This window comes from Lissotriton helveticus, chromosome 2_1, assembly GCF_964261635.1.
Source record: "Lissotriton helveticus chromosome 2_1, aLisHel1.1, whole genome shotgun sequence".
NCBI classification, from domain to species: Eukaryota; Metazoa; Chordata; class Amphibia; order Caudata; family Salamandridae; genus Lissotriton; species Lissotriton helveticus.
Genome location: NC_136059.1, coordinates 282,690,376 through 282,714,809, shown reverse-complemented (window position 1 = coordinate 282,714,809; position 24,434 = coordinate 282,690,376). Strand labels below are relative to the sequence as shown.

Below are 24,434 nucleotides of genomic sequence, written 5' to 3'. Positions count from 1 at the left end.
CAACTGTCTAAAGCGAACACAACTAGAGCAAAATCATGATTTCCAAAAAGAGCACTTCACCGTGGGACTCCACATGGTGGCTAACAGAGCTAGGACCGACACCAACCTCCACCATCTACTACAAGAACCTTGAGCTCATCATCGACAGCAAATTTTATATGACCGCCCAAGTCAAAGCCATTACTGTGCCTCATGCTTCCATATTCTGAAGATGGTAAGAAAGATTTTCAAATGACTCCCGATCAGCACGTGGAAAAATATTACACATGACCTTGTCGCAAACAAGCTGGACTATGAGAACACCCACTATGCCAGGTACAACAAAAACTCACCCAAAGGCTGCAGACATTTAGAACTTGAAGGCCACAGTCAGTCTCAACCACCCATGCCTCACTCACATCAAACCACACCTGAAGGAGTTCCTCATACAAAATTGAGCACAATTCAAACCCCTCACCCACACTTTGAAGGCACTATATAACTAAGGGTGGGCGTAGTTCGCGAAGTAGCGCTACGCGAAGTGCACTTCGCACTACGCGAACTTCACGTAGCACTACGTGAGCTGTGTAGTAGCATGTTCACACTGTGCAAGATGCATTTTCAATGATTGCACAGTGCGAACAAGCATCCGGCACTGTGCAATCATTGAAAACGGCATCTTGCACAGTGCGAGCTGTAGTTTTCTGCCGCTCGAGTAGATTTTTACTCGAGCGGCAGCTTTCTCAACGCGAACTGGTAGTTTCTCATTGCGAGCGGTATCGAGCATGCACGACCACTCGCAATGAGAAACCTGACCTACCCGCGTTGAGAGTCTCGCCAGGATGTCATTTTGCTTGCTCGCGGTCGCGAACATGATGTTGAGGACCGCGAACAAGCAAAAAATGACCGCTGCACTACACTACGCTGCGCTACGCGTGTTCGCACTGTGCTACGTGCAGCTCGCGTAGTGCGAAATTGCGCAAACTTCGCAAACTACGCGAGCGTAGCGTAGTGCTTCGCCCAGGATTATATATAACACTGACCCAGCATACCTCAACAATCATATCTGCTTTCACAAACCTTGCAGACATCTCCGCTAGTCTAGATTCCTATTTGCACACATCACATTCATATGGAAAACCAGAGCCGGTGGTTGAGCCATTCTCCTTCATAAATACCAAAGTCTGGAACGACCTGCCACTGTACATAAGAACCTCCTTCTTACTTCTTGAATTCTGTAAGAAGTTGAAGACCTGACTCATAAAGTAGTTCCACTAGACCACGAGTATGGCCAAAACCTTTTGGTTGTGAATGGATGTCTTTTCTACTTGAAAAAATAGCCAAATTAGATAATTGGCACAAAAGCCAAAGGAAATATGACAGGCACACGAGTATCCACTTTTACAATTTGAAGTCTTTGGGTTCTTTTAAAAACAAATGTGAATACATGTAAATCTATAGTGTACTCACTTTAGCATATTGTTATTGTATTTATATGTTGAATACATTGTGATGGACGATGAACTGTGTTTACCTAAAATGAACATAGATACTCCCTTGTTGTCCATTCAGATTCCATTGACTTGATTTTGCTGCATCAATATTTATTTTGAAATTTGTGTTTCAGCCTATTGATGGACTTGACTGCATTAGCGGCTTATTCAGCCAGCATGGAGGTGATATATTGAGCCCACCTTCTAACTTTTCTGAGTTGACTCTTGATCCTACCTACCCCGAGTCTGCAAAATCACTTATTTGGCAATATTTGTATAACTTTAGAGGTATGTATGCAATTTAATAACACTACGCCAATTACAATTGCAAGTTTTATAGCAGTGATACTAATACTGCTCATAATCATGGTAATAATAGTACTAATAATAATGCTAACAATAATAATAATAATAATAATTGCAACAATAACAAAAACAACAGAATGGAGCCTGCACTTATTACCTCAGAAAGACTGAAGTAATACAGATTTCAACAAAGTGAAATGAACGGACCAATGTTTATGAATAGACAGGTTCAAATTTTAACATTTTGAATTCATGAGACTTAGCAATTTGTATCCTTTACACACTAGGGCCTGAGTCCTGAGCAAGACAGAAGAAGACAGACAGCTGCATAAACTAGGTATAGATACATAGCCGACAGGGCCGGCTTGGCAGGATCGGTGCGGCCGCAGCTGGTTCTGACCTGAGGGGGGGGGGGTGGTGTTGATGTGTTTAGAAATAACTTATAGGTTTAAAAGCACCTGCTGTGGAGTTTCTTGTGTGGGGAGCAGATTTCAGGTACCAATAAAAATACCAAGATAACTCTAGTGATAAATGTTTCTGTAGGAGAGGGATCAGTGTTTTGGCCCGTCTTAAAGTAGAAAAGAAAGTGCAAGTACCATGCAGATCACAGAATTGTATTTAATCTGGATAGCTCAGTGGTTTACTGCTTCTGTCACAAATATCCTTTTGTTACAGTAGTTCATAAGTTACATGCCTAATATAGCACTGTGAGCTATGAACTGTCATGCCTGTTGAAGAGGTGTGGAGCAGCGGCCAGGGTGCCTGACTCCGAACCACAGGGTTCATAGTCCGTTCCCTGGCTCCGGCGGCAGGTAAGCCCAGCACCATGTGACTCTGGGCAATAGCTTGCTTAATCTTCCCGACAGCCCCCAGCGCTGGGACATCTCTCCAGAGGTAGCTGTGCACTTTACAAATTCTGGCATTTACATTTACATGTACATCAAAGAGCTGCATGCAAACTACATGGTATAGGTAAGAATATTGTGTTTTCCCCTAATTGTTTATGATCTATTCCTTATAATTGTTTGGGTAGAAGTACATTCTTATTAGCAAATACAACTCCAAGCAGCACTTTTAAGCAAATAAAACGTATATGATAGAGGGGCTATGAAGAGATGAGGGGCACTGGTGGAGGGTGGTAGTGAAGGAATCTGTGGAGAAGAGGATCATGGGGGGGCACCCAAAAAAAATTGTCGCACTTGACACCACCAGTGCTAAAGCCTGCCCTGTTCGTAAATAACCTGTAGAATTCAGCATAATTCTTGTGAAAGCAGCCTTGCCCCATGCAGGTAAGAGGGGTGGGCGGTGGGACGGATTGGGCAGACGACCATAAGGGAAAATTAAATAAATTATACATTTTCCATTGTCGTCTATTGAAATCCCATCCACCACTCTTACCTGCACGGGCCGCTGTGGTGTCAAAGCAACCAAAGATGAGAGAGAAAAATCTTAGAACTTGGAGAATGAATTGAATTATAACTTTATATTTGTAGCAATATATAAATGCATATATATATTACCTACTGGCAGTCACCAGTAGGTAGTTATAGTTAGGACCTCATTTCTATTCAAAAAGCATTTTTTCTTTTCTCAATAAATTTGGGGCCGGTTGACGAATCTTCATGAAATTTTCAAAACTAGTCGCCCGCTCCAGTCCTGTCTTGAAAGTGATTCGACAAGCGGGCCGAGAAAAAAGGGGGGTCCCAAAATGCATTTTCCCCATGTTAATTTCCTTAGGAAACTTCAGACAAAGCTACAGCCCGAACTGCTGAAAGGAATTATACTAAATTTGGCAAAAAGGTAGGTCTTAGTTCAGAAAGAGCCCTCTTTTTAAATGGTGAAAATCCGTTCACTAGTTTCTTAGAAATTAGAAAAAGAAAAAGTTTTGATATCTGTGGGCACAGTGGATTCGCAAACCCTCCTTGGAACGAGCTTCATTTTGATTAGCTGCCAACACTCCAAACCAGGAAGTGTTGGCAGCCATCTTGTTACTCGGTAGAACCGAGTCACAAGAAAACAGTAAAGCAAAGATAAAAAACAAGAAAAGGGGCCAGGGTAGAAACACCCTGACCCCTAGGCCTGCTCAGGGGGTCCCACAAGGACACCCAGGGCCCAAAAAAACATAAAAAAAAAAAAATGTTGGCACAATTCGTGTTGTGGTCGTGAATCCTGCTGAATTTTTTTTTAAAATGAAGCACAGTCTTCCACGCTTCTTTTTAATGAGGGCCCCGGGTGAGCCAGGTCCCGGGAGCAATGTAAAAAAATAATAGCGTGGGTCCACGGTGCCCCCGCATCCCCGGGGACTGCAACCCCTGATTATATGTGAGGGGCACACAGCCCCCGCAGTCTTGGGGACTGCCACCTCCCCGGGGCTTTTAAAAAAATATAATACGTGGGGGGTACCACCCCCTCACGCTGCCCAGGGGACCGCCACCTCCCAGGGGCTTCATTAAATAAGGGTGTGGTGCCTCGTGGGCCCCTCCAAGTTCCGGGGACCGCCACCCCCTGGGGCTGTACTAAACAATCAGTGATGTCATCAGTGATGTCATTTGAGATGTCATCAGTGATGTCACTGACCATGTCATGAGTGATGTAATATGTGATGTAATCAACCATGCATTGCGGGGGCACAAGTTATAGTTAGCTCTACTAACAATAACAGCCGAATTTCTCTGGTTTTGTACATGTGAAATGTCCAACTAACTATAATGTCCCTGAAACCTGTGTTTTTTCCAGTGAATTTCTAAGGTTTTTTTAAATGCTAATTTCTAACTATAACGTCCCTCAAACCTATGTTTTTTTCAGTGAATTACCCACTCGCGGTCGCCAGTAGGTAGTTATAGTTATGACCTAGTTACCATAGGAAAATCGCAACATTCTATTACCAATAACTTTGGCGACGATTGATGAATCTTCGCGAAATTATCAGAACAAATTATTTGTTGATATCAGCTCCTATTTTGAAAGTTTGGGGGAGATTCGTCAAGGGCGGGCTGAAAAAAAAGGGGGGTCCCAAAACGTGTTTTCTCCATGTTAATTTCCATAGGAAACTTTAGACAAGGCTGCAGGTCGAACGGGTGAACGGAATTACCCCAAATTTGGCAGGGAGAAAGGTTTTGGCCTAGAAAGCACGCTTTTGTTTTTTTGGTGTAAATCCGTTCAGTAGTTGAGAAATATTGAATTTTACAGATATCGATATTTGGGAATTCTGCCATCTGATTGGCTGAGGCGTTACGAGCACAAGCTTGCTGCTGATTGGCTGCGAGCGGTACGACCGGTTTCTACTAGGAAGTGTTGCCCACCATTTTGTGATTCCTTTGAAGCGAGTAAGGGCAAAAAGGGCAGAAAAAAGTGGGAAAGAGGAGGGTAGGAGCGCTGTGAAGTCTGTAGGATGGTTAGGGTATGCTGTAGAGGGAGTGTGAAGCAAAGTATTTACACTTACCAGTGTGAAAGTGCTGTTTTGCCCACCGTGAGATGGTGCTGAGGTGTTGTGCCGGTACATCCCGGGATGAAAGCGTGCGTGTAAACCGTGAGCTGAGTGCTGTAAGCTGATGTGCTCTGGGCGCTGTAGCATACTGGCCGAAGCGAAGTATTTACTCCTACCGATGTGAAAGTGATATTTTGCCCACGGTGAGATGGTGCAGAGGTGAGGGGAGGTGAACTCGGCGATGAAAGCGTGTGCCTAAAATGTGAGCTGAGTGCTCTGTAGCATCCTGGCAGAAGTGAAGTATTTACCCTTACAGGTGTGAAAGTTCTGTTTTGGCTAGAGTGAGATGGTGGTGAGGTGAGGTATCGGAACAGTCGGGGATGAAAGTGTGTGCTTAAACTGTGAGCTGAGTGCTGTAAACTGATGTGCTGTGGGCACTGTAGCATACTGGCCAAAGTGAAGTATTTACTCCTACCAGTGTGAAAGTGCTGTTTTGCCCACTGTGAGATGGTGGTGAGGTGAGGTGCTGGTACACCTGGGGATGGAAGCGTATGCCTAAACTATGAGCTAGTGGTCTGTAGAATACTGGCATAACCGAAGTATTTACCCATACCGGTATGAAAGTGCTGTTTTGTCTAGAGTGAGATGGTGCAGAGTTGAGGTACCGCTAAACTCGGGGATGAAACTGTGAGCCTAAACTGTGAGCTGAGTGCTGTAAACTGATGTGCTCTGGGCGCTGTAGCATACTGGCTGTTGTAGCATATGTGTGCAGGTGGTGTTAGTATGCGTTTAGAGTATAGCGGGAGTGGGAAGCAAAGTACTCACTGGTTCCGGTCTGAAGACTCAGGATGAAGCTGTGAATTTATTGGTGTAAAGTGATGTGCTGTGGGTGCTGTAGGATACTGGCCGCTGTAGCATACCTATGTAGGTAGTGTTAGTGTGCCTTTATACTATACAGGGAGTGGGAAGCGAACTACTCACCCAAACCGGTCTGCAGACTCGAATTAAGTGTTTTAGGAAGCAAGAATAAAGAAATAATCGTGAAGAATATAATGCAGAATGTTGCAATGTCACAGAAGAAAAATGGTGAAATGAGGTGTGTCTAAGGAAGTGACTGTGTGTAATAAAGGGATGGAGTTTGAAAAATATATAGAAAGTGTCTTTATTTGAGTGCCATAATTGCACCCACTGGTACAAGAGCTATGGCATCTACTTGATGCAAAGTTTAACCACTTCTGCTGTATTCAAGCGTAAGCTCCTGCATCAGTGAATTGCATATTACATGTTACAGTTGCGTGTGACATAAGCAATAGCTATTACACTTGAATGACTCTACATTCTATAAGGAAAATAATGGTAGGATACAATTACCACATGTATGCTTTAAGAAAAGAAAGAAAGAAAGAAGAATTTGCAAAGTGTAATCATCAAACTTTTTAGGTACCTTGGCAGTGCTTTTTGTAACAGAAAATTATCAACAGTAGACTAGTTAGCAATCTGTTGGACAGTAGATTCAATGTGGTGCATGTCAGAATTGGTACTAGTTCTACTCACATTGGAACTTTGAGGATGAATGCAAACATTGCGCTTCTGAGAAGCACATTCGGTATCTTTGTAGTCAAACCATACATTATTGTCTTCAGCTGTTTCAAAAAACAAATTCTTGTGTAGAGAGCTAAGGCATCGAGCTGAAACAAACTCCAACCGGTTCTGCTATAGTCAAATCAAAGCTCCTGCATCAGTGAATTGCACATTATATGTTATAGTTCTATGTGAGCTACACAATAGCTATTAGACATGAATGAATAAATTGTATAATGAAAATAAAGGTAGTTTACGATTACCACACTGTTCCAACCAGTTCCTAAACAAAGTCGTCTTTTTTCATTTTTGTTGTGAGGTTCTGAGCAGAGGTTGACTTTGTGTAAATTTGTGTGAAAGGGCTTTGTGAATAACAGGGAGGCAGAGAGGCGTTGGCACAAAGATTAGACGTGGTTTCTAAATGGGTGTCGGGTTTAGGCAAATTCAGGAAGTAAATAGCGTATTTGCGTAGGCCATACATAACCGATCCCTGGTTAAAGTGGAGACGTAAGGGGCAATAATAAAGACAGAGTTCAAATGTCTGAGTATACTTTGAAAGTTGTTATATGAAAGTAGTAGGATTGAAGTGTATTATAAAAAATGTAAAGGAAAAAGTAAAAAAAGATGGAAAAAAATCCATTCAAGAATAACATGAGTTTTTTACAAGTCTTGGAGATTCCAGTCCAGAAGTTCTTCAGCGGCTTGAGATGCGTAATGTTCCAAGAGGGTATTGTTGCCATTGTCTGAGAAAAGTGAAGCGATCCAATTCATATCCTCGAAGGGACAGTAATGTTCCTCGAATGTTGGAGCGGCAATTTGAATTGGCAGGCAATCTGCGATGTTGTGAAAGGTCGCACATTGCAGGAGATCTTTCGCGGCTGCGCAGAAGTCCCATACCGCTGCGATTCCTTTTTGCATTGCATTCGCCATTTCTCCACTGCCAGAACAATCACGTTCATGGTTTTCATGATAATGCATTAACTGCTGGATATTGAGAGCGATTGTTGGGATGTTGGCAAGGCATACATCCATTCGCCAGTCAAATGGGCAAGTTTTGCAATCAAACCATGGTTGTACGCATATTGCATAAGTTTAGATAAATGTTATGTTGTAGCTAGCTCCGATAATACATAGAGGCAGGTAGCCGAAAAGTTTTTCAGTTTTTTTACAGTATTGATGTAGCTTGGCATTGAGGCGTATTCTGTCGGACATAGTTGTTACCACAGAGAGCGTAGCCATTACTAGAAGTAGAATTAGTAGTAGGATGGCCGCAAAAAGAGCGAGAATGGGCACTGTTCTTGTTATTCCAGAGATGATTGAATGAATGTAGTCTGGTATTAAAAGTAGAAAAGTTTGAAAGCATGTTAGAAGGCTGTAGGAGACCGTGTTAAAAAAGTGTGCCAGACCTTGAGTGTGACATGTGTTGAGAATTGTGTAACAATTCACAAAGTTTAATTGGTGGTTCGTATTTAAAAGGGAGTGTATTTTCCTTGAAGTTCGTGGTATCTGCAGTCGATACATTTCTTTTCCAGAAGTGAGGGAGACTTCTGTTCTGAACAAAAGCGATTTTACTTTGGTTTGTTTTCAAACTAAGAATTGAAGGCCAAGTTGAAGTTTGGGAGTTAGTTTGTGTTGGTGGGAATAGACATTGCCACAGGAAGTTACTGTGTTTGATACAGTAAGGGCATGGGGTGTGTCAGCTCACATTCCATAGGAGTGCATGTTATTGAGAAGCAGATAACTGCCATTGGAAAGCTGTGTGAATGTTAGTGTGATTGTGGGAGTTGGTATTCTTTGAAGAAAAGACGCACGGTTTGGGCTGTAAGCTTAGAAGCGCTGTGTAGTTGGACATTCTTGGATAGTAATGAATGACTGTCATTGTGGTCGCACTTTTCACCTGTGAGAAAAACTTCTTTATGCTCTTTAAGACAGCGATATGTAAATGGGAGAAACCACTGCTCGTGAATAAACGCGCTACCTTATATAATCACATACAACATGACAAACAACATGTGCACCTAGCAGACACAACAACACTACGTACTGTGGGAAATCTGGCTAGCCATGTACACAAGCTAAATATGGCATGGCACCTCTGCCTCATAATGCAGAATGCGGGGACAAATGGGAGCAAAGTATGTGCGAAGGTGGTAAGTAATTATTGATTATAAAAGTATATAATGCAAAGTCTTGAGGAGATGCGCCGGACAGAGTTGAGTATGCAGAGCACCGACATGTACATGTCAACATACAATGATGGTCTATTGAGTGAAGTGGACAGTGGACGCATCCATGATAGTACAGTCAGTAGGGAAGATTACGGAATGGTATTGCGTACGTGCCTCCTCCCCCCTAAATGTTTGGGGTAGTGGGCTGGCTCTGCGTACGCAAGGCTAGCATAGGAGTTTGAAGAAGAGGCATGTTTCTCTAGGTGTGGTTCTCTTCCGGATTGGCGACCGTGTCTGCCAGGTCTGCGCAGCTTACACCGCCATGAGGCTGACGCCGTAAGCGAAGGTGGCTGCGTGAATGATGCTTTCAACGTGCTGGTAATGGCCACTGCGACGCATATATGCTCCACAGTTACCCTTTCGACACTGTCGTATGTGAAAGAGGGCCCACCACGTGCCGGCGAAAGCTCCTGGGCCGAGGTCTGCGAGCTCGGAAGGCTCCTGAGATTAACGCTGGCTACCGCGACACAGGCACACACCGCCCAGCCTGAGGCCCATCACCGTGGAGTGCTCTGTATACTTCTAACACAGTAGTACCAACAGTGGAACGGTGTTTTTGATACCATAGTGGGCAATGCTAGAACTGTATCTGAGAGTGGAGATGAAGGTACTCCCTTCGACTAGGTGTAAGAAACTCTAGGTCCCAACAGTGGAACGGTGTGTTGATTACACAATGGACAATGTCTGATATTACCTGTTGCTGGTTTTTCACAGAACTCCCTCTGTTGAGGTGCATCAGACTCTGTGCTTCTGTAGTTAACTGCTGCACATGGTTATTGGGCTTAGTTGACTGCTATCACTGGAATACACTGCGGAACTGCAGTCCAAACAGTGAAAAGGGGTCTTAATTCTATGATTGAGGATGTCAGAAGTGAAAGTATGTGATGATTTCTGTGTACCCTCTCTGATCAGGTGCAAACACCTCCATGCTTTCGAATCCAATGGTATGTGGCTGTGAGGTGTTAATGACCACTGCATCTGGTCTAGACTGCGGTTTGCAGGGTTCACAATTTAGATTTAGTGGTGATTGTTTAATTACAGAATCCAGTAGTTAAGTAATTAGAACGTCAATTGAAACATACACAATATTGTTTTATTAAAACATTGGAATGTTGGGAGATCCATTGAAAACAATGGAGTTATTATTTTTTATTATTATTATTAACTGAGCTTGTAAAGCGCCTGGTTACACTAATCAGTGTGTCCCCGCGCTGAAAGTGGTCGGAGAGATCCCTAATACAGCCAGGAAAAAAGCAATTCAATATTTAGGGAACAGATATGTTTTAAGTTCCTTGCGGAAAGTTTTTTCAGACGGCTCCATCCGGAGTCTCAGAGGAAGAGTGTTCCAACTCCGTGCTGCCAGAAGACGGAAGGATCTGCCGCCCATCCTGGCCCTGCAGGTCTTCGGGATACACATTAGCCCAGTGCCCTCCGACCGGAGGGACCTAGTTGGGTTATACAATGTGAGCAAGTTCCTTAGGAAACTAGGGCCCTTACCATGGGCGATCCGATGGCCTATACACAGGATTTTAAACTGGACACGCTCTTTAATTGGAAGCCAATGGAGCGTCCCCAATGCCTTTTTGGTGGAAGATCTTTTTGGCAATGATAACACTAGGCGTGCAGCAGCATTTTGGATACCTTGCAGACGTTGAATACATCTCACGTTAGCTCCCAGATATAAGGCATTCCCGTAGTCCAGCCTGGAAGTCACCAGGGCATGGACCAGGGCCCTTCTTGCTGACACTGGGAGCAGGTCGAGTGTCTTTCTCAGACAACGGAGAATGCCGAAGCAAGTACCAGCTACACGTCTAGTGTGATGCTCAAAAGATAGTTTTGAGTCCATCCAAATACCCAGATTCTTAACCTGTTCTTTGGGTTGAGGTAAGGGGCCCAGGGACTGGGGCCACCATGCGGACGTCCAAACAGACGGAGACTTGCCTACGATCAGCACCTCCGTCTTGTCTCCATTTAATCTGAGACAATTGTTTGACATCCAGTTAGCCAGGTCTTGCAGGCAGGATGAGAACTGACTGGCTGCCTGCTCAGCTGGCTGAGAAAGAGCTACAACCAGCTGAGTATCATCCGCGTAAGTCACCACAACAACCCCATGTTTCTCCGCAATAGATGCCACTGGGGCAACATAGAGGTTGAATAAAGTGGGACTTAGGCTCGAGCCTTGGGGAACTCCTTGGCTCAGGGCGATAGCTCTGGACCTATGGGGCCCCTGCTCCACACAAAAGCTGCGACCATGGAGAAAGGACTTCAGCCAATGCCACGCTTTGCCAACAACTCCTCCCTCTCTTAAGCGCTGAAGCAGAGAGTAGCTCCGTTCTTATAATGGCTTGTATAAGGCTGGAGCTCCAACATTGCAAAGGTTTTTTGTTCACAGCTCTGGCTGTGAACAAATGCTTCAGGGAGCCTGAAGGGATTCCAATCCCCTTGCGATCTCTTAAGGCTTTGCTTTATTTGATAGAACATTCTACCCTCTAGTGGCAGAATGTTCCAATAGCCATATAGCCCTTTATAGCTGTGCTATAGTGGCTATTAAAGTCCATTTCCCTTGTTAAAGGCCCTCACCTTCAGCTAGAGAGGGCCTTTAATAGCCAGTATAGCCTGCTACGGCGGCCTATAAGGCTATAGTATACTTGTTTGAAGAAGATTTTTTAAATGAGTTATAGGTTTAGTAAAATGACCGAATTCATCTTGCAAGTCGAAAGGAACAGTGAATAGTGTAGACTGTGAACAGATGAAATCCCAATTCGAAGTGTTTTGATTTATTTATTGTAAAGTTTTATGTAATTTATGTTGTTGTATTTTGTAAAGAGGGAGTGAGAAAAAGTATTGATGGTTTTGTGTGAGTTCTGCCTTCAATTAACAATGCAGACAGTAGTGTTCTCTATTCAGATTGAGTCGCTATTGTAGATGATGCAGTCCTGTAAGAGAAGAGATTGCTGTAGTGTGTGCTCTGTCTGCACCACTTATACGCATCATTGCAAGCTCTGCACACGTTTTCTTTGCTTTGCGTATTGCAAACTGTAGAGCTCAAGCCACGTGGCTGTGGGCCCTTGCTGAACACTCCGTCTGGCCGGTACTGCAGACTTCAGTATACACATTTGACATTGAGTCGGTATTGTTGATGATGCAGTCCTGTAGGAAGAAACATTGCTCCAGTGCGCTCTGTCTGCACTACTTATACGCATCATTGCAGGCTTTGCACACTTTTTCTTGCTTCGCGTATTGCAAACTGTAGAGCTCAAGTCAATTCCATGTGGCTGTGGGCCCTTGCTGACTGCTCTCTCTGGCCTACACTGCAGACAGCAGTGTTCACAATTGAGATCGAGTTGTTATTGTAGATGAGGTAGTCCTGTAGGAAAAGACATTGCTCCAGGGCGTACTGTCTGCACCACTCATACATATCATTGCAGGCTTCGCACACCTTATGTACCTGTGGGTCTTTGCTGACCGCTCTCTGTGGCCAACACTGCAGACAGCAGTGTTCACAATTCAGATTGAGTCGCTATTGCAGATGATGCAGTGTTGATGGCAACAGATATTGCTCCTAGTACGGCCTTTTGATGTGGTTATGTGAGTGCACTAGAGCTGATGGAGCATTTATGACATATCTTTTTGTGTATTATTTCAGATCTATTGATTGTGTGTCAGTATACCACAAGTTGTGGTGCTTTTACAATAGAATTATTTCTGTATTATTTCACATCTACTGTCCCTACCTTACTGCAGCACAAATTATCAATTCTTTTAATATTGAATCTATGTGTATGATCCAATGATTACTGTTGTAGTTGATGCTAGCAGCAACCATTTCCTGAAGGCTGGTTTACACTCAGTCTTCAAGCATCCAGCACAGACGTCACTGAATATGTCACCCTGGTAATAAAAAGGAGTCGAGCGCACATGCCCGTACCCACTTCCACTATCTATCTGTGTCCGTGTGTTCATTATCTATGCCTGATACTGTCTCTGGGCCATACTGTATTACGTTGTGCTGTGGACAGCGTATGCAACCATGTTCCCTCTGGTATTGGAGAACATTTTGGTAATGTAACTTTTAGATGTATGGCTATCACTGGTGGAAGGCTACTTTACAGAGCATGAATATTGATGAAAATGATGGTTGCATGTTGTGTGTAGTGTAAGATATGTGTATATTTCTAAAAGTTTAGCACAAAGCTATCTAAGCAGAAGAGGAGTGTCTCATCAAATGTAGTACATATATTCACTAAAATGGGTGGCGTTTTCGAATATTGTTACAATGGGAAATGTTATGAACTAATGACATTTTTTTTATGGTCACATGGCAATCGCGCAGCCAGTGTGCAATGAGATCGCACCGGATGTGATTTTGAGAAAATATATTTACTATAATAGTTTATTACAGTTAGAAATATATAACTGTTTAAAATATTGTTTAAAAAATGTTTAAAATATTTTTAATTATCGCGTGCTTTCATATACACTTTAAAGTTATTTAGATATAGTTTTGAGACAAAAATAACGGAGGGAATACCGTATGTGGTGCGATATCATACGTCTATGGCGTAACACAGGGCGTGGCAGTGTGCATTTGTCGCATTTGGAACGCGCAGCAGGTGCCACCCCATACGTACATGACGTAACACACTGCTTGGTAGTGCATACCTGTGGCATACCACAGTAGCAGCTGACGCAACCTCATACGTATATGTTGTTACATGGGACGTATTGTCACAAACCCGTCAGATACGAAATGCGCATCATTTAAATGTGGTGGATAGGATTCGCCTGCTGATCGAGGTTGGCAGACTACTGGTACAGGACTGTAGGTTTCTCCCCCAAAAAAGTTTGATATGCATATTTTTTGGGGAAGATATAAAACATTACATCATATTTAAAAGTTAAAAAAAGGTAATAAAGTTGCAAGATATTAAAAAACAATTAGGAAAAATGTAGGTTTTATAAATGTTAAAATATAAAATTAACATTTAAAAAAACTTTGAAATTCACTGAAAAAACCATAGGTTTTACAGACGTTATAGTTAGGAATTAGCATTTAAAAAACCTTAGAAGTTCACTGAAAAAAACATAGGTTTCAGGGACGTTTTAGTTAGTTGGACATTTGACTCAAATAAAACCAGAGAAATTCGCCCGTTATAGTGTGTTGAGCTAACTATAACTCGCACTCTGCAATGTACTGATGATGACGTCACATATTACATCACTCATGACATCGTCAGTGACATCACTGATGACATCTCAAATGACATCACTGATGATATCAATGATGACATCATCCATGTGATAATCGGATGCACATACTGATGCCCTAATATAAACTATGATACATGCACTCTAAAATACAGACTACTATTTTTGAAACCATACACACAAGAATGCCAGATACTACATGCCACCAACTATTTCCTAGGTCTATTCACACGTCCAGTGTCTTATACATATAGTTACTCATAAATACAGTACTATAATATGTACTGATACACCTATACATACAGGCACACTCTACCAATCATCCACAGAGTTAGTCACACACCTAGTCAGTCATGCAAAGAATGAATTACTAATTTACTCATGTATACAGTTATATAGACAACTAGGTTATATATACATACACCACATCACTTATTTACAGACATACTAAGCCATACTTAGTGTCTTATACAATCACTGATACAAGCAGATAGTGATATATACACCCACTCATGTATACTTATTTATATGCTCCAACACAGATATATACTGCCTTACAATATATGTAGTTATTTATACATATTCCACTGAGACATTCATTCATTCACCAACACACCCATACACACACTAAGTCACCCATACAGCCCTTTACAGATGCACCTTTAAATCTATACAACTAGGGGGAGGAGCCAAGATGGCGATCGGGACGGCCGCCTAGTCCCTCGGCTCCGAGGACTTTTTCCTCCCGAGCTCACATCCTGCCTGTGATCCTGTACAAAACGGCGCACCTGTGGTGACGAGCACCTCCGACTGCCTACGGGGCAATCCTGAAGCTTGCGCTTGCTTAATTTTGGGGATACGTCCAGCATTGGTTCGCGGCCCGCAGCAGCCCTGAGACCGGAGCCTCGAGTGGACAGGAAGGCGGGTCGCCAAGTGAACAACAGCGGATGCTGGCGACCGAGAAGTGCCGGTCGGGTCATGTGTGTCGGGGAGCGGCCGATTTTCGAACAGCATATCCTGTTGGCTACGGGTGCGACCCCAAGGAGTGCCTGACACTGTGCTTGGTGTACATAGCGCGATCGTAGGAGCCCTGCTTGTTCACCGCCGGGACACTGCTTGCGTGTTGTCCCGCTATCGGCGGGAGACTCCCGTTTTTTTGCTCTCTTCATACCGAGCAGGGCCGGCTTTCTATTTGATTGTTGCTTAATGCTTACACTGGTTTTGGCAAACACGAGAGCGATACGAAGATGCCTGAGACCCCTCTGCCTGCAAATTGGCCCCGAATCTGGGTTGCCCTGCCTGTGAACACGACGGGCAAGATGGACTGCAGCTGCGAGGAGTCTGAGCCCCACAGAGATCGGGGATGTCTGGAGAAGGGAGATTCGGTTGAGATGGGGCTTGGAAGAGTCCTGCAATATTGCGATCTTATGGCTGCTATTGTTGCCCTACGTCACGATTTGGTGCAATCTGCCCGACTCCTGGGTAGTAAGGTGGATGAGATTGTGTTTACATGGGGGCACTTGAGACCGGCTGGTCAGTGGGAATACGCCAATATGCCTCATTCGCTACCCGGATGCAACAAGATGGCAGCACTCAACAACTCTGGCGGGCTTGAAAATCCCATTCCCGGGGCATCTCTTGTTGAAGATCTTGAGTGCCTGGGACGAAGTGTGGGCATTGGTTTGAAATCGCGATGGGTGCGTCCGCCCCAGGCCGTGCTTCCCATCACTCGGGGGCCGCTCCAGCTATGGTTTGAGATTGAGACTTTTTTCCCCGACCCTGCTCTGTTGACTATCGGGGGGAGGATGTGCTCTCGGGCTGGGCCGGGGTCCCCAGTACGACGTGAGAGGGACCTAGCGGATGTCCGGTTGCATCAAATCGACGCTCCTGTGTTGCTGCTCACTCCTGCCTGGACACTTCGACTCCCCATACAGATTGACCTGGGCGCTGATACTTTGGGGCGCTTTGGTAGAACGGATAAGACGGGACAAGGATGAACAGTGCCTACTATGGACTGGTGGTCCCTAGCTGATGACCGACACGGATATGTACCGCGCGGATTTACCTGGTAGCGCAGTAAGCCGATTATGTGCCTCGAGAATCGTTTGATAGTAACGGATTTTGTTTATGGACTCTACACCCTGTGCTGTTTTAGAACTTGCGGGAGGGTGTTGCCGGGGGACGGATGGAGGGCTCCGCTTCGTTTCTCGCCACTTTTGCTGTTGTTATTGAATCCGCCATCTTGAGTGTTTCTCTCCTCCTCCCTTCTTTCCCTTTTTCCCTTCCATAGGGTAATTTTCTGGGGCGACAGACACGCTGTTAGTGGGGTAGGCCATAGCCATTACGGTGATGTAGGGTGGCGGGTGTTGGGTGGGTTTTGTTATTTTAGTTTGTTTTGTTCTATGGTCCCTTTTTCTCTTCCTTTCTTAGTGGCGTTGGCTGTATCTCCTTCTTTCTTCCTTTTCCCTGTTGGGCATTTGCACTTGCCTCCTTTATTGTTTCGGAATGGTGGGTTTTTCGGACGATGCTTTCACTAAATCACTGACCGTTGTTTGATTTATACTCCTGGCCTGCCTTCGGCGGGCGTAGTGTGCCTTTGGCCGTATTGCTCATCACTGATTTTCGCTAGCATGGAGGGATGCGATCCTCCCATCTCTTCCTTTTGTCATGTAGTGTGATGCCTTCAATGATATAGCCTCTGCTGCTTCCTCAAACTATAAAAATGAAACCTTCCACATCCTAGCGTTTTGAGGCGCATGCATACCATGTACTATGATTGCACCGTGATTATTCTTAGAGCCGTCAACATGTGTAACGCTTTTGCTTATCTTTCCTGAGTTTGCGGCCGGCCTCCGTGATTGTTGGCCTGCGCTTGTGCTACTTTACTTGAATCAATAAAGGTTTTAAAAAAAAAAAAAAATCTATACAACTAGTGAATCACCCATTCAGACATCTATGCCTCAAGTAACACACACACCCACCCACCCAGACAGACACCCAGGCACCCATAAAGATACTCAGACAACAAATCAATTACCTATATAGACACTCATGTAGCTACTCACCAACTGAGAGACTAATACAGACTTTCACACAGTTTAGTTACTAGCCCATGCATTCGGTAAGACACGTTTAATCACTCACTTATACAGTCAGTCACGCACCTACTAAATAATCCATTCAGGCACTTGTAAATCCACTCATTCTTCAATACACCTTGGCATAGATATATATGAAAAATATTTAAACATTATAGAAACACACATTCACTGGCTTATGTAATCATCAGTGATGTCACTGACCATGTCATGAGTGATGTAATACGTGATGTCATCAGCAGTGCATTGCGTTATAGTTAGCTCAACTAACTATAACTGGCAAATTTCTCTGGTCTCAAATGTCCAACTAACTATTGGGGCACCCCGGGACACTGCAGGAGCCGGCCCGGGGGTGGCAGTCCCCAGGGCCATCACAGGCTCCAGGAGGGGGACACGGCCCCCTCCCAACACATGCACAGCCCGGGGGGGGGGCGGTGGTGGTCCCCGGGGCTCCGAGGTCTGTAACGGACCACCAAATTTGCATTTTAGTGCCCCAGGGAGGTGGCAGTCCCCAGGCCATGTGGGGGGGCTCGAGCCCCCCCCCCACACATGTTTTTTTTTTAAAACAGGTCCTCGGGGCTTGTGGGGCCTTGGAGGCCCCCATACATGGAAAAAAACAAACCCCGGGGGGTGGTGGTCCCCGGGGCTGCACGGGGGCCATGTGCCCCCGCAAATATTTAAGAAAATATGAAAAGTGATGGTCCCTGGGGCTGCCGGGGTCCCCCTGGGGTACAAAAGGGGGTGGTGATGGACGGAGCATCTGAACCAATCAAACACTCACACCCAGTCAACAGATCTGGGTTTAATCCATCACCGTTCTTTAGTGGCCCCCACGATTATATTTCAGCATGCCCCCGGGACTTGGCCTACCCAGGGGCTAAATAATAATGAAGCGCGGGAGCCAGCAATTTTTTTTTTTTCAGCGGATTCACACACCCAGCGCGAATTTGGCCGATTTCATTCAAAGAAAAAAGCTTTTTTGGGCCCTGGGGGTACTTGTGGGACACCTGAGAAGGCCTAGGGGGTCAGGGTATTTATACTTTGCCCCCTTTTGTCATTTTTTGCGTTTGTTTTTCTGTTTTCTTGGGCCTCAGTTACCGAGGTACAATTACATTAAGTTGCATGGAGCCTGATCTAGAGTTTGGCCCGCGGGTACCCAGGCACAAACGTGATGGGTATCCTTTCTTCCTTAGATTAATTGCCATAGTATGTATTGCATTTGTTATAAGGTAAGCGGGATATCCATTACATTTGTGATGTGGTAGCCGACATACCAAACTATAAATCGGACATTTAGGGGGTCACCTGCCAAATGTCCCCGGTTCACCCCCGCCATATAAGCTTAGGGGGGACACCACGGCGGACGGAAAGCCCGTCTGCACATTTTTCTGTTGGTCGGATTGACGACTGGGCGAAAAAGGGACACAATATGGTGGCGGTGCATTGCAGGCACCACCATCCATATTACTATGGCTGCGGTTGGATGCCTTTCCATGGTGGAGACTCCGCCATGAAACAGCATGCGGGAATTCACTGTTGGGGCCCGTTACAGGCCCCTGGAGGTGTGGAGGGTGGGGGGGCTGCACTTGGGGGGTATCTATGGTACCCCCCTACATTGGCATGCACAAGGTGGCAGGCACCGCGCGGTGCCTGTCAGTTGTGCAGGCCAATGCACAACATGCATATTTGACATTGTGGGGGTTGCTCCACAAAGCACCGCCCGCCACAATTTTAAATGTGCAGGATGCGACCGCCAAGGTGGAGGTCGCATCCTAATGGGCACAGAGGGACCGCCGCACCTCTGGTGAGCAGTCCCGTTTACTGTTACAGTGTCCGCCCGCCATCGTAATAGAACTCTTCGTTTTTTGCATAATAATACTTTGTATATATTGTGTTACAGTCACCTTCATTTCCTCTGAAGCATTGTCCTCTTGTTTTTGCATGTATAATTGAATGAGGCTAGTGACTGTGTGTGAAATATGATTTCATTAATATTATGGGATGATATGATATACAGAGATAAAGCGTGATACAAAACTCTCAGTGTTTGTTTTTAATGGGCATCTCTCTACTATTTTCAGATACGTTGCTTTTCTTTGTCTTTCAATGTATTTATTTTTTATTAAACCAACATTTCCCATTTTAGTGTCTGAGTCATAAAAAGTGCCTGCAAAAAGTCTGTAATTTACATTTGCAGACTTGACTTTTACAAATCCTTAAAAGAATTCCAGTAGTAAGATGGGGATCCTGAGATTGGGTGCTAACATGCATAACAGATGCAGAACTACAACAGGTGTATTTTCGCCATGCAGACATGGTATTCAAAAGCTCATTTACATGTCCAAGCTGTCTTTCAATTCTACACTAGAAAATTATGTTTAACCTGGATTCAAGCAAGCCTGGCTGAAGACGGCTGAAATGCCAGAAACCGGTCCTAGGAAGCTTGTTTCCGGTCGAGGGAAGGCTTGGCTTGGCAGTTCGGGCTGGACTGTTCCCTTGAGGCACAGGGTCATACTGATTTGCATATGCCCATGTCTGAACTGGGGTGGCAGGGTGGGCTAAAGAACGGTGATGGATTAAACCCAGATCTGTTGACTGGGTGTGAGTGTCTGATTGGTTCAGATGCTCCGTCCATCACCACCCCCTTTTGTACCGCTTTATTCGCCATAAGTTGGCAGGGTATGCTCAGACGTGAGTCCCTTGCTCACTTTGCCACTGGATTCAAGCAAGCTTGGCTGAAGACGGCTGAAATGCCAGAAACCTGTCCTAGGAAGCTTATTTCCGGTCCAGGGAAGGCACGGCTTGGCAGTTTAGCCTGGACTGTTCCCATGAGGCTCAGGGTCAGACTGATTTGCATATGGCCATGTCTGTACTGGGGTGGCAGAGTGGGCTAAAGAACAGTGATGGATTAAACCCAGATGCCCCTCACACACAAATTTCTTGGGCATTCCCTCCTGTTAGACCTGTCATCCTTAGGTTGGTCTTCCGCCCAACATTTCACGTTTGCCTCCCATTGTTTTGCTGTATCTTATTGTTAGTGTTAGAACTCGGCACACTTTGCCACTGCTAACCAGTGATGAAGTGCTTGTGCTTCTCCTCATAACTTGGTAACATTGGTATGTATGAACAACAAACAAACATAGAGGTCTAAATCAGAAACCTGATCTGAATATCTTTCAAAATAACTTCATGTCTAAAAAGTACAACAAGATAAAGAAGTGGCTAACAGTTATGAACAACAGACCAGATCGCCAAGAAAAGGGCCACCTGTAATTGCTAATCAAAACCCATTATGGATTCCCATCAATAACTTGTATGGATCAATGTTTTCATTTGGTAATCCCGCCAGGGTATTCTGTCTCTTGATCATTGAGACATACGGCATACCCCCATCTTTGGCATGGGGTAATGACCTACAATTACTAGATTAGACCAAATGATGATGATCTGATGGGAAAGTGCAGTGCAAAAAAATGAAGATGAATGTGATGGTTAAAACAGGATAGGGAGCTTTAACAAAAATTACTTTATTGGGCATAAGCCCCTTCCTTGTTAAAAACAAGAACAGTGCCACAACATAAACGCAGTTTAAACAAATAGCTGCGAGAGGACCAACATGTTTCAGCCTATTATGGGAGGAAACCCAAGGCTTTCGTCAGGGTCTCTGTTCTCAAAGAATGCTACTGCCAAATTAGTGAGAAACGTGTGAAAAAATTATAATAAAAAACACACGAGTGAACTAATAACAGTAAAGGATATATTTCTCCTATATCTGTTTCAATTCCTCCTTGGCACCTGGTGTGATCCAGTGTGCCCGGGGAAAGGACCTCACCTCTTCCTGGACCTGGCTCAGGTAAATGTGAGACCCCGCTCTGTCCGTCGTTGTCCCAAACGTTGACTGAGTCAGGGGGAGGCCTCCCTGTGTGTTTATTATAATTTTTTCACACGTTTCTCACTAATTTGGCAGTAGCATTCTTTGAGAACAGAGACCCTGACGAAAGCCTTGGGTTTCGTCAGGGTCATCCTCATATATTGGCGCGGGAATTGACTAATCCCCGCACAGGGAATATCTTTACAGGCTGTACACAGGGATGAGTCTAGATTGTTAATGTATAATGTAAACAATAGGGGAGCTAAAATACAACACTATCTAGCTCCTCTTGTTATACAAATATACTGTGTACAATTGCCCCTTTGGTCATATCTCACCCTGGCAGTAAGGTCCCTATGCAAGTCAAACAGAAAGTTACCAATATTCCGGTTTATTTCTATGTTAGATAATAATACCCATAATTTGGATCTGTTTACTCGGTCAAAAAAAGCAGAGGACAGATCCATAAAGGCCAGATGTAGTGTCCCCTTCTTAGCTGTAATATATTTCCCTCTTATCAAATCTAGATTTACACACTGATCTGTCATACCCCTGCCTTTCCTGAACCCATACTATACTTTTTACAAAACCTTGTGCTCATCTAACCAGTCCATTAGTTTTTTAAGGCTCACTCTCCCCATTACTTTTGCTACTGAATCAGTCTGCGATATGGGCCTATAACATCATGGATCCTGTCTCTGCCGCTTCTTAAAAACTGGTATAATAATAGATCGCAACCAAGACCTAGGCCGACCATGCAAACAGGCCACATTAAAAACATGTGCTAATAATTTGGAGCATAGTGTCACATTTATCTTATAAAGATCAGCCAGGACACCATCTGGTCCGGGGGCTTTATTACTTGGCATTTGTATCATAGCCTCATTTACTTCATCTTCATTAAAAATCAAGGTGTGTTTTACCTTATCCAAAAGCAAGGGGGATGAGAAGCCCCTATCGACCAGGTGACCATATATATGTGTAAAATGACTGAACCACTGATCTTTGGGTATAGTGCAATCCATGGGCAGTTGCTACCACCGATAAAAAAAGACTGGTTGATGGTCTTCCAAAGCCTAGCAGTATTTATGATAACATCTACAGACTGCAGGTCCTTACAAGCTTCATTTTAATTTATATTTTATGACTTTTTAACATTTTCCTATATTTTTTCCTAAGTATGACTATTTGAACCTTATCTTGGGGGACTTGCTTCAATTCTTAAAGCAACTTCTGGTGGGCATCTGACCAATTATGATCAAACCACCTCTCCCCCCCTCCTTGCCTTTCCTGGTGGGCTTTGTCAGAGCGCTAACCACCCATTGACAGATCCAGTCATAGGCTATTAAGTTTGCTTCCTCCTTGTTCGGACTATCTATGCAAGTTCTAATATTGTCCCTGGAAATTTCTAACAAATCACTGAGGAACTGTTGCGGGACTATCTTATACCACTTGAGTGTACAACCCTGATCTTTTAACTTTACATTATCACTTGTGCCACCCACCCCTAGACTTTCGATTTCCTCAGTGCTCCAGCCCAACCTTAGCTGTATGGGGTTATGATCGCTAAGAGGGGACCATTTAACTGCGTATAATACATATCTTGTTATTAACTTCGGTAACAAGCTTGTCGTAGTAAAAATATAATCAATCGTGGGGTTTACACATATTCCCTTAGAAGAGTGGATACAGTCCTTGGCATTATTAGTACTTGGGTATAAAAGATCAAGAATGTCCTCTAGCAACCCCCATTGCTGTGCAGGTGCAAAGTGCAAATTTGAGCAAATCTCAGGGCCAAGACTATCAACAACATGGCAATCTTTTTGGCACAAATGTCTATGAAAATCCCCTAAAATTATCACTGAATAAGGAGTATTTTGCATATCTTTATATGACTCTATAAAACATTTTAAACTGTACAAATGTTCATTTACAGAGTTTCTCTCAAAGAAATTGTAGAAATTCACAATTAGTAATATTGGCACATTTGCCAATGTTATTTGAACCGCTAAGCAATTGCGGGAACCTATGTCAAGCTTACAATATATACCTGAGTTATATAAAGAAATTAAAGTCAGTGAACCACCCTTAGCTCCCCGGAGAGGAAGGCTATGCAGCTTCACAGTAACTTGAATAACCATCCACTCAAAAAGTGTATCGATCTCTCATGTTTCTTGCAGACCAACCACATCATGCTCCCTTAACATACTAACCCATCTTACATCATCTATTTTGTTTTTTAAGCCTGCTACATTTGAACTAAGAACATTTTGAAATTTATTTGAGCTAACTGCTTTCTCATTAATGATGTAAGGTTCATTAGTTCTTGCATTAGACGTAATCTCTGTTAGTGACAAGGGGGGTGATACGAGTCAAGTTCAAAAAGTACTTTATTCAGTTAAAAGACAATAACCATAAAAGTAACAACATGAAATTTACAAATTTTACACAGGGAAATTTAAAAAGTGACAAATCGATTACATTTCATCATCACCAATTGTTTTCCTTAATTTAAAAACATATTTAAAAAATCTTAAAACTACAGCAACAGTTAAAACTGTGTCCATTCTCTGAAATTCTAAAAAAGCTGGACGACATCTGTTTAAATTAATTTCTTTAAGGAATGGGATTATGAGTTTCCTACGTGGCATAGTATACAATTTACAGAAAAATAAAATGGCGATATCAGATTGGGGCGAGGAATCATCACACGGGCAAGTAGGTAAATTTCGCAACCATGAATTCATTTCTGGGAAGGACAAGAGTCTAAAAACTATGTTTAATCTAAAACGGGTCAAGATAAATCGGTCATGATTAGACATCGGGAGAGTTAAATATGGCTGTACTTTGTTGCCAGTTAATAACAAGATGTGCGAGGTAACTGTCTTTTTACTCATTTCCTCTCGCCTTCTCTTGTCTTCGAGGTATTCCAAACATAGTTTTTTCAGCAGTTTTCTGGGTATATTTCCCATGGTAAGTGGGTCCTCGTAGTATTGTCGGCAGCCAATTTGAATCATAAAACGTTTAACGTAGTCTAGCCAATCAAGTCTACCCACATTTTCCATTTTTAATACGTCCTGCAACATAGCTCGATTCATGACACATTCATTAGTTGTCCATACCCTATGCCACAAGAGGATGGGTTGTGTTCTAATTATAACCGAAATATGAGGTTGTCCCAGTTCAATATGACAAATGTAGGTCGAAACACTTTGTGGTACCGCTAGGACGTCCCTCATAAAT

The 24,434-nt window shown here is 43.7% G+C and overlaps 1 protein-coding gene across 1 annotated transcript in view; it reads left to right on the top strand.

The window, feature by feature from the left end:
* DYNAP (dynactin associated protein) overlaps positions 1–24,434 on the top strand; it is a 102,288-nt gene that overhangs the window by 56,617 nt on the left and 21,237 nt on the right. The window contains exon 5 of the mRNA XM_078677750.1: positions 1,607–1,760. Within this exon, the coding sequence (XP_078533876.1) occupies positions 1,607–1,760 (154 nt within the window). The remainder of the gene's footprint in view (positions 1–1,606; positions 1,761–24,434) is intronic.